Source organism: Ixodes scapularis, unplaced genomic scaffold, assembly GCF_016920785.2.
Source record: "Ixodes scapularis isolate PalLabHiFi unplaced genomic scaffold, ASM1692078v2 PGA_scaffold4__175_contigs__length_147842914, whole genome shotgun sequence".
NCBI classification, from domain to species: Eukaryota; Metazoa; Arthropoda; class Arachnida; order Ixodida; family Ixodidae; genus Ixodes; species Ixodes scapularis.
Window position 1 is genome coordinate 134,990,773 of NW_024609879.1, and position 17,814 is coordinate 135,008,586.

The 17,814-nt window shown below is 44.5% G+C and overlaps 1 protein-coding gene across 1 annotated transcript in view; it reads left to right on the plus strand.

The window, feature by feature from the left end:
• Positions 1-17,814, plus strand: part of LOC115311453 (snake venom metalloproteinase H3-like) — a 64,837-nt gene that overhangs the window by 14,633 nt on the left and 32,390 nt on the right. Inside the window, exons 2-7 of the mRNA XM_040218960.2 lie at positions 2,233-2,456; positions 3,597-3,689; positions 4,900-5,011; positions 7,500-7,577; positions 12,069-12,181; positions 17,685-17,756. Of these exons, the coding sequence (XP_040074894.2) occupies positions 2,233-2,456; positions 3,597-3,689; positions 4,900-5,011; positions 7,500-7,577; positions 12,069-12,181; positions 17,685-17,756 (692 nt within the window). The remainder of the gene's footprint in view (positions 1-2,232; positions 2,457-3,596; positions 3,690-4,899; positions 5,012-7,499; positions 7,578-12,068; positions 12,182-17,684; positions 17,757-17,814) is intronic.

Here is a 17,814-nt window from a genome sequence, read left to right on the forward strand (position 1 = left end):
GGCGTTCGGTTCAGTGTAGCCCGACTCGCGCCTTTGATGAAAGGAGGCAAAATGCAGATCGGCGGCTATATTATTACGCTCCGCAAGGGGACAGAAATAACTGAATGTTAATAAGCAACCATAGCCTAATTTGCTAACACCTGTTTCAAAAATGTTCGTTGCAACCCTCAAGTTGCCAAAAACTCCCGGCAGGAGGACGACCGCTACCTCTGCTCAAAACTCTTCCTTTTGTAATTTTTTTCACATCGCCCGCAACATCGATGGTATTTCCTTCTGTCTCAGTCGTTCAATGCTCGTTCCCAAGAGATATAGCGATTTCGTACAGCTCGCCGATAAACCGGCGAAAGCGACAAGCGAGCTCCCATTTCGGCCATTTCGGCGGCCGAGTCAAGCCAGCCAGCCGGCCGCATAGCTAGGCAAGCCGATTTTTTAGCAACTTCCGGCTTTCTACTCGGGAGCTGATTGGCCGGCACCGCGCCGTACGCTTCCGGATACGCCGCGCCGAAATACGCCTATGCGCCGAGATCTGTCTCGGTTGGATCGCCGAATACGCGCGTATTTACGCCGACCGAGGAAGCGCTCGTTTCGACGCCCGCTGTACGTCGGGATTACGCCCGCCAGAACGCCCTCAAATACGTCGAAAATACGCCCTATATGGTTCGGGCTTTAGGCGTGTCAAATGGTCGAAGAACCCGTCGAGTGTAAACTTCAAGAAACGACCGAAAGCGATGGCCCGCTGATTGGGCTCCGCGTTGGAGCATTGCGGGCGTCACCATTAGCCAACGCACAATCAGGACCCCGCTCCGACCGCCCCGAAGGCGATGTAACACAACGCAAGGTACGAAGGGCTTTAGTGTCCTTTACTGTCTCGCAGACGGACAAGCTGGAGGTAGCGCCTTGACCATTCGCCGTTCCGTCAGTTCCATGCCACACCATCCTCGAGCTCGACGCCCGATCTTTGCCCCGTGCCGTCGTCACCTTCCTTTCCCTTAACCCCCGCGGGCCCATGTCCGGCCCCCTTGTGGGCGCGATTCCCGCGGAATTTACAAAACAAATCAGTCAACATAAAACTTGACGCTATAGACACTGAAATTTGATTTAGTTGTCACATTTGACGTGAAGTTATCGGGATGTAGAAAAATCGACAATCAGATTGTTCATCCAGACGAGTGTCCTTTTTATTAAAAAACTTAATTCACAGGGTGCATCACTGACTTGCTATTATTGGCCCCTCTCTTGCTGACAAATATTAAGGTTCAAGTTTATCGCGCTTTCATTATAAAAAAATGTCAGCGTGTCTACTTACCCGCAAAACACTCAAAGAGCCAATCTCTGTGATCTAGGAAATCAGCACTGCCAATAATGATGCGGAACATATATTTAGACCTCCAAATGAAGTCTGCGCTGTAGCATTACGCAATTCAAAACGCCATGCTTGCATTGCGTAATGCCACAGCCCAGACTAAATTTTGATGTCTAAACAGATGCTCCGCCTCATCATTCGCTGAGCTGTAGTCGTAGATCGCAGAGATTGGCTCTTCGAGGGGTTAGCGGGTAAGTAGACGCACCGGCATTTTTTAGAGTGCTGTATTTCTCTCAAATCCGCTATTGCCGTTTGATATTGGAGGCCACGTCTAAAAGTAATGAAATGACATTAATGATTCTTCAAAACAGACTGCTGCATTTCACTGCAAATGTTTCTAACAATATTCATACCGAACCAACATTTTATGGCCACAATGTCATCAAAATGTTTAGGGATTTTTTTTTTTTTTTTTTTACTTTTAAGTGCGGAGTGTGTTATTTTTTTATCGGATCTTTCATACGGCACCAAATGCAAACCTGCCATGAATACAGTATCCGACTAAAAAAATGCTGCTGCATTCCTATTTTTCCGCAGCCATTATGCACTTCAATTCCTCATTCAGAACTACCTACACTGCTTAACGACTTCATTACCAAGCGCATTAATATTCGTTGTTTAACCATATTAATTTGCGCTTATATTGTTTAGGTAAAAAGTGCTGTTGCATTTATATTGTCGTACTAGGTCCGGTGCCCCTGTAGGTGCAAGGGCACCGGATCCAGTCAAGCTTTCCACAGGAAGGCCTTTGTCCGGTGCTGTCAATACACGTTTGCTGTTGAAATAAAGTTCGACTTTAATGCGAAAACTTAACGTTTTTTCCTCCTGGCAGCGTTAGGCTTCCATCTCTTCCCAGCGCTTGATCTAAGCCCATTGTTGTCTGCTCTGTGTGACATGTTTCACTTTACTTTCACTGGCAGTACCCGTTGAAAACATGAAAGTATATCCAGCGATTCTCGGTGAGCGAAGTTCCACAAAGAAAGTATTATTGAAGATTCGGGAGGACCTTGTTCTAAACCTCGAGAGGAGTTCTGTTTTTTCTAACACTTTCCAGTTCATAACACATACTGGGGAGTCTAAAATCACCCACCACGTGAGTAAATTTCCTTTGGTGCTCAGGTAAGGGCAGATTGACGCGTACTGTGGTTATGATCATATAGGTTTCACGCTCTACACGGAAATGTTTAGGGGACGAAAGGATTCCGAGCTCTGTTCGCCGGCACACGCTTCCCACAATACCTGCATCCTGCGTAAGAAACTTCTCTGTTTGAAGCAATCAATCGAGAATCTACCATCAAAATACAACGCCAATCAGTGAGACGAGTAGCATATATGGTACAATGATCACACGGTCTTTAGTGCGAAGTTCTTTCAAACACATACTGATGTCTGGGCAGGGGTGTGTGTAGAACCAAGGTATCCTGGGTGCAATCACCATTCCTGCCTGTTTTTATCTAGATAAGTATAGTATCGGCGTACGGTCGTGTATTTCTACTTCTCGATGCAGGTTAAAGACCCACAGGTTAGCGGTCGTACTGCGCTAGCTAAATTGCTTCTATATATCTACAACATAAACCAGCATCGCCATACCGCGGGGCAGTTCAACCCTGCGCTGTCCAAACACAAAAGTCTAGTTTAGGTTTTGGATCCTGATTTTATCTCATTATTTGTTTTCTTGAACGCCTCACTAATCAAGACGCTCATTAAACATCAAGTATCACCACGTATCACACGTCACACAATAAAACATGTCTCTGTCCCTATTTCCACGTGCAAAAGGCGGTGTGAGTCTAGCAAATGACATTGAAAGTAATGCAATTTGACTGGCAGACCCCGATCTACGCATGGTACATGAACATAGCCTTTAGTAAATCTTTTTACCTGCGGTGACTGTGGTTCCATTTTTTGTCTTATGATTTGCTTAATTTGCTGCGATCTTAGTAAGTTTCCGAGTATGACGGGGTAGTAGGCACTTCAGAGGTTTCGCTTTTGGTGTTACATTTTTTGTGAAACGAATCACTCAAAGTAAGCGTTACAAAAAAAGAGAATGCTTTTGCACAGTGTAAGAAACAGTTTTCCCTGTAATTATGGCTACTAAGTATTTATTGTAGCAATCCCTTATATAGTAGTACTAAATGATGTTAATGGGATTAGATGGTAATGTGATTGCAATTTTTTGTTCTTGAAATATTTGAGTTTTACCTGAACACTTTTTTTAATTCACGTTATTCAGATAAATGCGTCAGATATAGAGGGAAAACTGTATCATGACACCGAGAAAGACGCTGCTATCATGATAACTCATGATGATGATGGACTTCGTGTTGTAAGTTGGTCTCAAATATCTTTATCTCCTTGATGAGTCGGTTACACAAGAAAACCATTTTATAAGTATATTTCTAACACTTAGACCTGCTATCTTGTTTTGAAAATTTGCTAGGCAAAACAAAAAATACGATTCTCATATTCGCACTGCTAGGATCGATATACGTATTCCTAGAATTCACATTCAAAAGGATGCTCATAGTAATATCCTTGCGTATTATTATTTGAGAATACAGTGATTGTGCACGGGAGTTGTATTCCTAGTATTTGCCATCAAAATAATATTAATGTTAATTATTATCTTTAAATTATATTGACAAGGCATTGAATTAACATTTTGTGAATTCTGTTAACAAGATGCTAATATAACTGAGTGTAAATAACTATACTGCTCCTGTAGATGCAAAGTGAAAGAAATTTCGTAAGAACGTATTCGGGTTGTGTATACCGACAGAAAACGAGTACAGTTGTTCAAACACTGCTACAATGCTGCAGCTGAAAAAGAGGTTAAAACAAGAAGCATGGTCCTTGTGAAGTAGATCACGGACACGCTTTTGGGGGATGTTTGCTTTCAGTTAGACAATCACTTCATGGGAGCGCAAATTGGTGTCAAGTACAATCATCAAAAATACTCCAAGATCCGGCTGAATACATAATAGAAGTACCAAAAAAAAAACATGTTGACATAACGAAAGGAAGTTTGATTAATGATGGGAAAAGACAAGCGCCGAAAGACTAGGACAAAGTAAGGAAACGACGACACAAGGCGCAAGTCTTTGCTTTGTTTCCTTACTTTTCTAGTCCGTACTTTGTCCTAGTCTTTCGGCATTTGCCTTTTTCCATAATGAGCCAACTGGCCTAACTCGCCATTTTGTTTGATTAATCGTTTCGAAATCCCATGTGCGAGGGATCGCCAGTAAAGCAAAGAGCTTGGCTCTTTGTTCTTTGCTTTTTGGCTGTCAATGTCTCTCGCATGTGAAAGCAATAACGATAATAATAATAACAAAAAAACTGCCTTACATAACAAGAAAACCATATAAGTAAGCGTTTCGCCTCACGCATGTGAGGCGAATCGTTTTCTTATACTGTTTTTTCTTTTATGTAAGGGTCTTTTTCTTACTACACTTTCATCGCTAGGGTCTTCAGACGTGCATAATTCATTCTGATTCGAACGTTTGGTTTTAAGTGGATGACGTATGTTAATTTCATAGGAAGGGATCTTAAGTGACACCTTGCGGATAAGGCCATCATATGTGTCCGGGCGGAATGCAGATGGACACATAGCCCAGGAAATATTCTATGTTTCACTGCGACATTCAGGAGGTAAACATTTCCAGCACCTTCCCTCGCCCTGTTACAGAAAACATGCAGCTTGTGCTGTCTTTTTTGCCTTGTGTTGTCTTACTTCTTCTTGGTCCTTGTTGTTTTCGGCAGTTTTATATTTTTTAAACATACATTCATTTGAAAATATTTTTTATTGGAAGAAAATTCGAAATAAATTTACGCCGAATATTACCTGAATGAATTCGTTGGAAGAAATGGGCAAGGACATTTTTATACGTGGTGTTTTTTTTTTGTTTTTTTTTTAGGCTTTGCAGATTTATTAAAAAAAACAGCGAAAGCTTCACTAACGCGGTCTGTGCAGGGGAGTTACATGACAAGGGGGACATAATATAGGTGGATAACAGTCAAGATTAGTTGGTTTATGAACTAAAATTTTGTTAAGTATATGTTTAATTATTGAAGATAAAGTATGCTTCCAATTAGAGACTTGCCGAGCGTCAACGAAAACCACTAAATAAGTAAATATTCGAAAAGTGTGTGGTGCGTGGGACACATTGCGGTGCGCTAAGATTAGAAGTCGTGCAACAAGTCCACGGCTAGTGGGGCGAAAAAACTCCCGCAGAGTTTTTCGGTCTGTTATCGTTCGCGTTTTTGTACCGGCTGCATATACCGCAAACTATTGGCACGAGTGGTAACTTCGGCGCACCACTTCTTCCGTTTTGGCGCTTCCCACGCGCTCCAAATATTTCTAAAATCTACTCACTGGTTTTCAATGAACCTCGGCAAGTGTCTGACTGGAACCACACCTTCATCTTGAATAAATAAAAAGGTAATGAACAACTTTTAGTTTATTAACTGACTTAGCGTACACTAAGTTATGTCCTTAGGCAGTGTAACTCATCTGTTCACACCGCGTTAGCGTAGGTTTCAGGTTCTTCTTTTTACCAAAAACCCGTAAAGCCTAAAAATAAAACACCATGTACATAGCCCTTTTGTTCTCTTTAGTGCAACATTGCTTTTTATTTTTGTACACTGAACGAGTTGTCTATTCTTGTTCTGTTTTAAAGGAATCAAGCAAATACAAGGAACGCCAATACCAGTTGCTTTCCTCAAACTATATGGTATTTTACGTATATAATATGCTTCTGGTGCACGATTGAGTATTTGACATTGACAACATGTCGGTGATAAATTATGTTGCTTAGTTCCTAGTTTTCCTCCGAAAGATGATGTTACCATGTCATAGAGGTTTCAGTGATATTAGGATTATCTGGGCTGTCCGAGTTCTGACATTTTTAAGCTGTGTCTTACTGTAATGAACAGGTGTGGTCAGAGTTAGCCCAAACGTCCGATTTTTACGTTGTTCATTCCGTATCTGGTAAGCTGCCACAGAAAATACCAGCCCATTGCCGGTGTGAAGCCCCGACAGGGGTATAAAACTTTGCTAGTCACCACAAGACTGAATAAATGAATTTCGAGAAAGTGGCGCAGTGTAGATTCTACCATCTGCATCGGCAGTCGTTCTCATTTCTTTTTATTTTATTTTCTATATTTTTGTTTGCAATTTCTTTTTAAATATATTTCTAAATTTCTGAATTTTCTGAGCACTCCTCATAAAAAAGAAACTAAAATATATCAAGCCCTCACAAAGAAGTACAGACCGAAATGGTATCTTGTCATGGAAATGACGAAGAGAGATTATTTTGGCGAACGTTTTGAAAGTTCGTGATATACTGATTGACATTGAAGCCACTGTGAACAAGCCTAGACAGTTCTATTTTTTGAGGTTGAACAATTGTTCTAATAAGCCTCGAAGAATCTAGGATTCTCCACGTGATCATAATGGCGCATCAGGGTGCCGACCAAGAAAGCATGCTTAAAAAGTTATGACCATACTTTATATGTTTTATATCTAAAAATATTAAACACACATTAAATTAAAAAGAAATTGTAAATGTGAAAATTGTTCCGCGTTATATTTGAGAAACGAAGCTATTTATACGGCAGGTGACAGATATATATGGCGGTTAAATGTTGAGAAGTTTGGATCTTCTTGCCAGTTGTACGTTTTTGAAATACGAGTTCCAGCGCCCTTAAACCTACGCCCCTCATTTTTCAGTGAGTGCATCCTGAATTTATGTTATACTACAGTTTTTTCAAGGCTTTCATGTATTCGACTTTACGAACGTTCTCCGACACTGTTAGCACGAAAAGGATATCGATGTACCTTCAGGGGATATTGGTGGGTATAAAATTTTACTGATTTGATTAATGCTGAAAATCAGCACTTTATGCAACTCTAGGAGATTTAGTAACTGCCCTTCGCTTCTGGGACAGCGAAAACCGGCGATTGCTTGTTCGAGCTTAAAGCGTCGCGCTGTGTACCAACACTTAACAGGTATTAACGAGTCGGATTACGTCGTACAAAACAAGATGCCTTTTAAAAGATAAGGTTGTATTTGTTTACCTCACTTTCACAAACGAAACATTTTTAGTGACTATTTTCTTCCTGTGTTTTCATGTTTAGAAGACGACGCAGTTAAATCCCAAGACGCCAGCACTTCCTGGAGTAGGTCCATCACAACTCAGTCAAAATCTCGCTCCGGTAAGAACAGTATGGCCAAACACAAACGATGAAGCGTTCCATCACAAACGTCGCTGCCAACGGTTTCTTTTTTGTTATGTCTAGCGTGTCTCATACAGGCCCAGAGTACGATAAAGAAGTGAGTGGGAAATTACCAACGCAGGATACGGGAACTTTGCGAAAAAATTACAGTAGCTTAATCACGCTGACGAAGGTCGGGGAGCGGAGGATGTTTGTGATTGAGCTGGGCCCGTGCAAGGCGTCTATGTGACATCAAATGTTGAGATCCCACGAAGTCATGGCGTCACGTAGCATCACGGTGTCACTTCATGTCTTGGTGTCGCGGGAAGCCACGTGAGATCCTGACGTCACGTGACGTCAAGCGATTTTAGGGCATCACATGACACCTTGGCGTCACTATGCCCCTTGACGTCTGAGACTGACTTAAAAACTCCACGTGATGTCACATGACATCTTGGTGTCATGTGACATTCACGTGATGTCACATGATTCTTGGTGTTAGAGCGACGTGACATCGTGACTCCACAGGCTCACGTGACTTCGCGATTCCTCATGACGGTTCTTCTTGATGGTTCTTCGTAACTCTTTTTTGGGTGACGGTTCTTCATGGCTGTGTTTTGTGACGGTTGCTCATGATGGTTTTCACTTGGAATTCCGCGATAAAACAAGTATGTGGTAAAAATCAACTGAAACCACTAAAACAACAGCAACTACAAATGCGAGTTTCTATTGAACATGGTTAAAAATTGCGCACAAATAGACGACGACAAAGGAGGAAGATGCACAGAACACAGACGGGCGCGTACTCGCAACTCTGGTATATTAAGTGGAGAAAAAAAAGATCCAGCACAATTTTTTACAGGGGACAACGGCACCAGGGGGTAAACAGATAAGTCGCAGTCAAATAATTGCAAGAAGGCAACTTCTTTTTCGCTCAAAGCTATCGATGGCTGACTAACACAGCGATTGGCCAGACTCGAGATGGTGAACGTCTCGAGCACCTCGCGCGTTTGTTTTTCTTTAAAGCGTCCAATAATTGATGTTTCTTGTAAAGATGGTGTGCACATACAGATTTTACAGTGCACCGAAAGGTGACCCCTACAGTGGATGTTAAAGAACGTTTGTGCTTTCGTAGCCGGTCATTCAGACACCGTCCCGTCTGTCCAACACAGCATCTTCCAATTTCCACATGAAAGAGGAATGCTCTATACAACGCCCGATGAAGAGGGAGCAGAAGGCCGCACATGTTTTTTGCGCACGTGTTTTTTTGATAATTTTTCCCCTTTTTCACAAACAATAGAAAAAATTTGTCACATTTTTAGGGGCTGATAGTACTACGGGCGCACCATACCTACTTGCCACTTGTTTTAGATTATGTGATATTTTGTGTAGGTATGGCATAACCACCACCCGGTTTTTGTCAACGGGACGCCTAGTTTTTAGACACCCTTTTACATTTTTTACCAGTGTTCGTATCACTTCAATTAATACCTGATTCGGGAACTCTGAACGAATGGCACGGAAACATGACTTTTTTACGGATGATGTGAGGCGAGATATAGCAATGCCTCTCCGCACTACCTTCGAGTGCGAGGATGTGCATGTAGTGAAGACTACCTTTTTTGGAATGTGGTGAGAATACCAGCACAAGTGATCGGCGTGCAATGAGAGGAAAAGGTCTAAGGATTGCAACGCCCCTTCCTTAGGCTTCTCAAAAGTAAAAGTGAACCCAAAAACCGAACGTATGAGAAATGTCCATAATCGTAGTAACTAAATCTTGATCCGCAGTATTTTTGTACAGTAAAACAAAATCATCTACATATTTGAACACGTTGGTAACTGGCGTGGACTTAATAGCTAAAGCAATAGCACGGTCGATTCTCACAATTAAGACTGGCGCAACACAAAACCAAATACACACCCCCGATTTTTGTAAAAATACCCCGTTTTGTCATCCGACTTCCTCGTTTGTCCCCGTCTCTTCGTGCGCGATTTTTACCCATGTTCAACGTTTACCAACTCACCCAGCTTACTACTCTTCTGCGGTTTCTACGGCAGTAGTCTTGTACGCGCTGTTTGTAGTTACAAGAATGAACCCACACTCTAAAAAACGCCCGTGCGTCTACTTTCCCTCAAAACACTTGGAGAGCCGATCATCACAACTTACGGAGGCAGCCCAGCGAATGACAATGCCGAAACATATGTTTAGACCAAAAAAACGCAGTCTGAGGTGTGATATTAAGCAATGCAAGCGCGACGTTTAGCATTGCTTAATGTCACAACTCAGACTGCGTTTCTTGATCTAAACATATGTTTCGGCTTCGCCATTCGCTGAGCTGCTCTCAGTAAGATACGGTGATTGGCTCTCCGAGTGTTGGGGGGGGGGGGGGGGGAAGCAGACGCACAGACTTTTTTTTAGAGTGTACACCTATAAGCCACTGCCAGCTTAAGGAACTAGGAATCACACGCTTGCAGGAATTGAAAAGGTTACATTGGGGCGTTACAGGTGTAAGTTATAATTAACTATCACCAGCTCGCCTACACATACACTATTTTTTGGTTTATGAGGTTGCTGCTTCTTGCTTTGTGATTCGTTCTTCGGCATTCTTTTCGGCTAACAGCTTATTCTCATTAGATACGGAGTGATGCGATGCTTAGGATTACCCACGCACTGCACTTCTAAAGCTGGATGGATGGATGCTAATGGCTCTACCCTTTATAAAAGGCGGTAGATTGCACCACCTAGCCCAGAAGTCAGCGACTATACGTTCTGATAGTAGGCTGTAACGGCTCCAAAACGAGCCCACTTTTACAGCCCTAGCTATTAGTGGAACACTTCGCGGTTTCGAACCGTCGACCGCGCTTTATATCGAGCAGGCCATTTTCGGCCTTCGGTCATAACATTCCACGAGCAACTGATAACAAGGTTAACGAGCCAGCGAGATAACATATATGGGTATGCATGGTAGAGAGATAACATGGATGGGCAGTCGAACAGTGCCCACCAGAAAATCTGGCAGTGCGCTGGGATAGGTGCCCATGTCACCCAGAATTAGGAAAAACAACAATTCTCCGGAGATACGCGGTTAAAACTTCCTTAGCATTTTACGATACATTCTGCATCAGGAAGCAAGAAGAAAGCAAGCGCTATAGTGCCCCGTCAATGCACCTGACAGATTAAGTTCGATTTTCAAACGAACAGCCAGAAATATGGTATTAATAGTGTGTGTTTCAATAAGCCGTCATTTGAGGGTGCACTTCGTCTCGTCTACTTCGTCGTCCCTGTTTATTCGGCGCTTTTCGTTTACCACGTGTGGCTATTTTTGTACCGAAGTGATGTACAAAAAAAGGCTCGCCTCTTAAGCAGACAGCTGAAATTTTCGGTGCTTAAAACACCATCATTGGTTCCAAAACGCTATGGAAGTTCCGTCCGGTGTGTTACTCGGTTTAATACGAAACGCCTACGCGGACTCCATATAATACGCGCTCACACCTTTACAGTTCATTCGGTCCATCTGCTCCGAAAGGACACCTTATAGCGACTCCAACGTAACACCTCAGCTATCGCTTTGTTTCACCATACGGGTTGCGTGTACACAATTTTGAAGGAGCTGATTACAATAGGGAGTTTTAGAATAACGTACGCAATTTTAGCGCACGCTAGCGCTAAATTTAGCGCTTGTATTAGCGCACGCGACGCAGGAGAGTTTTAGAATAGCGTTTCTCCGCCGCGACGCAAAAGCCCAAGCATCTCGCGCTTGCGACGCCACCAAGATACAGTAAAATTTTTTATTTCACACACGAAATGGTGTAACTTTAGAAAAACAACGAGTTTTTTGGTCCAGAGTAGCATTTTAATTTGTTTAAACATGAGAACGCGAAGCGAGCGGTTGACCGGTCGTGTCCGCTTGCGTCGCCTCGGCAAGAGAGGTCTCGTGTACTGACCTTCGCACATCGTTCGTTCGCCGTGAAATGTTCGCGCGTCGCAAGCATCAAGTTGCCGGTGATCGCTGCCAAACCGAGTACAATGTCGTCCCGTATTGAAAATTGCAGTCGCGAGGATGCCGCCGACGTCGAACTCACGACGCCGCCAAAACAGCCGCCGAGATAATCCTGGAAGCCGCCATTTTTTTTAACTGTGCTCGTCTTGGCTTTAGCCAACTTCTCATCACGAATCCTCCTTGGAGAAGCGCAAAGAATCTTTGCGTACGCACGCTATTTCCGAGAAATAGCGCGCGCTAAAATTGCGCACGCAAAGCGCGAAACCTGGTTTGCGTTCGGAGCATGCGCAGTGGCGACGACGCTATTCTTTGCGTGCGCAAAGCTTTAGCGTGCGCTATTCTAAAACTCCCTAATGATAATTTTTATGACAGTGAGCTAGTCGCCTAGGTAGCTCACTCTTAACAGGCAACTTCGGGAATACTAACTACCAGGCGAACTAAATTCACAATTCGTATCCTGTTTCTATTTTTCCCCTCCTCCCTGAATAAGGTATCTACGCCACAGTTTCTCCAGAAGTCCATGTTTTGATCGATAGCGCTCACACCAAAAACTTTAAAACCCCGACCAAAATAATGGAGTACATAGCCATCTTCATTGCCTGTGTGAGTATGTCCTACACCGAATTAAAGTTCCGTTATATAAAAACGATCACCTTCATTTGTTTTCATAAAACTGATCATTGCAACTTTAGCCAAGGCCATCAAGATTTTTATACCTATTGTTGTTTGTCAGAATGAAGCACGACACTGAACATTTGAATCTTGTAAGCGTCTAGAGAGGCCTTATCAGCGAACTTGAACCACCTAAAACTTAAATCCTGCCGTGCTACTACCTCTGAAAACACTCGTGCACAGCAATTCATATGTTTTTTTTTTTTCACATTGGTTGCATTGTTTACCTTTTTCTAGGTTGTTCATCAACTGTGGTCCACGCGATTTTTCTAATTATGATTAGCGCGTGGCACTCGCATATTAATTAAACTACGCTACAGATGAACAACACCTCAGCCATCATGGTGATTCAATGGTTGTCAGATATTTGAAGTTTTACATGAAATTTCAGGAAACGATTTTCATTCACTCAGCAAACGCAGAACAAAACAATGTCGCCTGAGCTTTCTCCTATCGTATGGAAAGCTCGGGATGTCACCTTGTGGGCGACATCCTGAATATACTCTGGGCACCTTCAAAATGGCAGTGCCCACAGCATAATCGGGTACCGGAATGCGGTAGCTTCTTCAGCAGTTGATTATTTACTAGCTCCAGTTCAGATATTAGCGGTTTCTGAAACTAAATGTATTGACAAGCGGCTGCACACACCAGCGGCCGCCGACCAACGGCCGCACACACCAGCGGCCGCCGACCAACGGCCGCACGTGTGCACGCGACCAAAGGAATTCGAAGGACCCTCAGGCTGAACGCAACGTAGAGCGCCGTCTATGTCATTCCTATTCGTTCCGCATGCACGACCGATACACTAAAAAGAAAACAGCGATCACAAATGATAGAACCTTGGTGATATGCAGGGAGTTGCACGGAACGCACGCTTAATCGTTCCCGCAAAACGTAAATGCCTCCCCCCCCCCCCCCCCGGACAAAAAAAAAAGAAAAGAAAATAAAGAGAGAGAGAGAAAAAAAAAGATTGGTTGGTGCTGTAGTAGCCACTAAGAAAGGTTCGATTCCGGTAAATTTGAGAGAGCCTATACAGATAAATTCAGGTGAAATAATGTCCCGCCAATGCGTGTCAAAGTGCCAGGACCTCATAAAGCTGCAACAGCATTTTGTCCTATTTTTAACCTTTTTGCACAAACACATTTTTTCGAATCACCGTAACATGCTGCGTGTGTCTTATATTTCTGTAAAGTGAGTACACTCTTAGAAAAAAGGGTACAGATAGTCCTCCCTTACGGGAGGAACAGTCTTGTAACCTATGTTCCTTTAGAAAGGGAGAAACCTTCGTCCCTGAAGCAGGGGAGCAAAGTTCCTCCGTCGCTTGCATCTCAATATGGCGGCCCCGAATCGAGCAAATCGAGCCCAATAAGGCTTAACGAGGACGCCACGTCTCTTGTACGGGACGAGAGCAGCAGCAAATGAAAGCGTAACACGAGCTTTCCGCAAACTGTGTTTATTTCCGAAGCCAGATTCCCCCCACGGGTTCAGAAACCTGCGTTTCGAAGGCAGTTACTCAGTCTTCTCGTCGACAGCACTGCGATGTTAAACGGAGACAACCGATACCCACTTACTTCGCGCACTTTGCGTCTTACCTTTGGTGTTCCTCGAGTCACAATTCCTTCGTCAACCGCACATCACGGAGAAGGGCAAACTCACTCCGCGGAACCAAAAGCCGCTCTCGAAAGAACCAACTCGAAGCCGCTGTTTATTGCGTAGCGTGAAATAAGGTTAAATCGCTAGCCACCAGATGGAGGGGTCAAGCAGAGTAATTGCAAGTAGCTAGGCTAGGTGGCGCTAGGTACCGCCCAATTCATGTTCTAGAAAAAATAATTTTCTTCTCTCAGGCCACTACTGCGCCTTCAGGGTCCTCTACTATACACACATGACACCCGTTACACTTATTACAAGCATCAGGTGAACATACATTAAGCACACGCACTGCACACACAAATGTCAATACAACGGAACACCACACTAACCCGAACACTACACCGGTGCTCTGCGTTTCCGTCTTTTATACTGGTCGTTTTGAACGTGCGGAACTTTCCGGTGACTCCCTAAGCAATAAAAAATATTCCCAGCATGTTGATTTTTTCCCAGCAATGTCATACCTTTGAGAGTATTTTGAATGGCTCAGGGATTGAATCTCTTATTAAAAAGTAAACGCTCAATCATGCCGTAATTATTTGAAAGCCAAAAAATCAAGCCGCTCCAATGCGGTTCAAAGCCATGAGTTTGTTTCCCCACACGGCACGTCGTAGCCTGTATTTCTATTTGTTTCTCTATTTCTGCTGTTTGCGCAAAGCTGCAATTGCCGTTTGAATTAATCTCTGTAGAGCGGATATTCAGTCAGCTGGAAGTGATGCTTCACGGACTCAGAAATTGCTTTTCCATCAACTTAAATGCAGTCAAAGCCGCGACTTGCGGCAGGTGTTAAGTGTACGGAGCTACGCCGTGGCGAGCCCGAAAACTTCTAGCGCTCATCGCAGCGCGCCACGGAGGGCAGTTTCTCCAGCAACCGTAGTATAATTAAGGGAGGCACTCACTTGATCGAATGACCTTTTAGCGAACGCCCACGTTTCATCGAATGACACTTTAGCGAATAGTCGGACGCCGCGAAGCGGCGTTTTCGGGTGGGCCAAGTGAGTTCATATTTTTGTAATGAGTTGCCGCAAACTGTCGCCGTGAAGCGGCGTAAAGCGCAGCGCGACGGATGGGTTAACGCGCGCCCCCGTTATTCGCTAAAATGACCATTCGCTCAAATGTCGCCGTTCGCTAAAATGTCATTCGCTCTTGTGATATGGACCCACTGTAAATATACGTACTTTACGTCACGATTTCGTACTGTTCAGTCCTTGCCCCTGAGCGCGATCGCTCTCGGGGACGAGACAATTCCGACAGTCACATTGGCCACTGTACGATAGGAGCTTCTACTGTTCAGACCAGCGTTCCAACATGACTATCCGCACGTTGATCGATTGCACGTAATCCCTCAAGTGGTACTGAACTTTTTAATGTAAAGCGGAATGTCAACCTGCGACACCCCACCCCCTCCGATCACAACCCGACCAGCGGCATCAATGCCCAATAGTTTACGATCTCATCTTCTTGTTACACCACAGATACTCGAACAAACGGTCACATCGGCGATAATTCCAGTCTTCTGTTCACAACCCAACACTGCCATCACGATGTTGCAGCTATGTTGCTGACACGCACAAACACAGAACCACGTTGAACGCCGGTTGCACTCGGCATCGGAAAACAGAACCGAACTCAGGGGGGAAGGCACCCAGGCAGCCGGCAACAAAACCTGCCTGTCTTGGACGCAGTTCCTGCGGTTTCCATAACGTCGAAAACGTCGACACAGTTCCGCGTGCTTTCGCTAGTGTAGTCTGTAGTGCTGCAGTAGCTGTAGTTCCGTGCCGCGCGAGTCACGCAATCCGGAGACGGCCATCCCCCAGTGTACGTGGCGCTGCTGGCACTGCTCCGGAACTTCGCTGTTTCTAGCGGCTTCGTTTGCTCGTTTGATAAAATTAGTGATAAAAACGTCAATGCAACCGAAATGTTCTGCAGGTTTAGACTAGAAGACGGAATTACAGGCGGCCTTCGCTGCTGCTGAAGCTCAATCAACTCAACAGCTATTAATTAAACAACGTGCGCTACCTGCTCGAAAAACGAAACCGAAAGACGATGAGTCGGGAGGGCGAAAGCTTTCACCCGTCTGCCTGGAGAAGGAGAAAAACGTTTTGTTCCTCCCCTTTTCTCGTGTCCGCTTGGGGGCGCGTCGGTAGAAGGGAGGAAGGCGCGCCGTTGCTACTTTTTTCCTCCATTTTTTCTTAGAGTGTAGATCTAGCGGTTTGGGATGACGCTAGAACATATATAATTGACGTGACACCTTAGAATGTAGTAATTAAAAAGTTCATTACCAAAATGTACTTGCGTGCGTATAATGGGCACTAACCGTCTGATATGAAGGCTGAAAGACATGCGAGCAAAACGTACGCCGCATCGAGGCACCAGGCAACGTAACCATAGCAACCGTCACTGACGCTGTGACGGGTCGGCACGGCGTTGGGGCCACGCGTCATAGCGTTCCTATGGTTACGCCGTTTGGCGACGCAACGCGACGCGATTCCTGCTCACATGTGTTTCACGCTTTACAGCAGACCTCAGCGATCTCCGGGCCGGCAAAAAAGTAATCACGTGGCGCATGAACACACGCCGACAGCACGTATGATTACCAGGAGGTGGGGTGCCGGTAGACAAAAAACCTTCCTAAAGCGCGCTTTTGCAGCACCACTGTTCTGTCTCGGACGTTTGCCAGCCGTGCGCGACTGCATCTCGTTTCCCAGCGGCACAGCATGTTTCCCTAAAGCACAGGCTGTAGGACTATAGTTTTAGACTCGTCCGACGCGACAAAAGTTCGCGGATCTCGCCGATTGAACTTTAGCAGCGAAAGTGCAGCATCATCATCGCGACAGCCCGATTGCTTTCCTCCGTAAATTGGGCCCGGACTTCGTGTTTGACGAGTCTAGGACCCATTGTATGACAGCTAGTAGTATAGGTCTATCTATACAACCCTAAGCGGAACTGGGTAGGTTTCAAAAAACAATGAACTCCGAAAAACATTTTAAAAGTTATAGCATTCGTCTTGGCAGACCTTCTTCTGCCCCCCCCCCCCCCCCCCCCTATCGCCCCGTCCTCCCCCCGCCCCATCCCCCGCCCTCTTCTTGGAAAATTATTACTTTTAGCATGAAACGGTTTGATGTTCGATTTTTATCCTCCGATTTTGCTCTCCTTTGCCCGCGCATGCAGTGACAACACCTCCCATAGTCATCTGTAACTAATCAAACGCAGGGCGGGGCTTATTCTGATCACGGTTCCTGTCTATGATTCGTTCTTCCGCGCACTTATCAGCTGATGCCAAAATCTTAATGGTTGCGGAGCGATAAATAAGCCGCTCGGGTCTTGCCACGTCCAGCGTTCCTTAAGCTCACAGCGGCTATAGATAAGAAGGCTAAAGGGTCCAAATTTTCACTTCACTTAGAAAGAAAAGACGCTTTGCGATAAAGATCTGCTAAGAAAAGGAAAGTCATTGGAGGCGGACAAAACAACCTATGATATGGCATGAGAAAAAACACGTAGATAAAAATCTACGAAAAAACACTCACACAAGCACCCTCGGAAGCCCGTTTTACTCTCTGCGCTTTTTTTCTTCAAAACTGCGACCCATAGAACCGCCCCCCCCCCCCTTTTTTTTCCCCCCAGTTCTATTCCTTGACTTATGCAGCATTAAAGAAGTCTACCCATTTTCTGGACCCCGCTAGCATCACTTTCTGGAGGAGATGCACCTAAAAGAGAGTGAAAAATTGCTTTATGCTCCAAGTAAATCGGTTTCATCCTCTCTAATATCGGATGTTCTATTTTATAGGTAAATTTAAAATTTCGGACACTATTATACGTGGACGTGCAAATCGTCGTGACCAAGATCACAACTTTCCACGTGAGTATAACAGCCTCGAAATCTGTGTCCGTAGACGCTAAGTTGGGAAGTTTTCGTT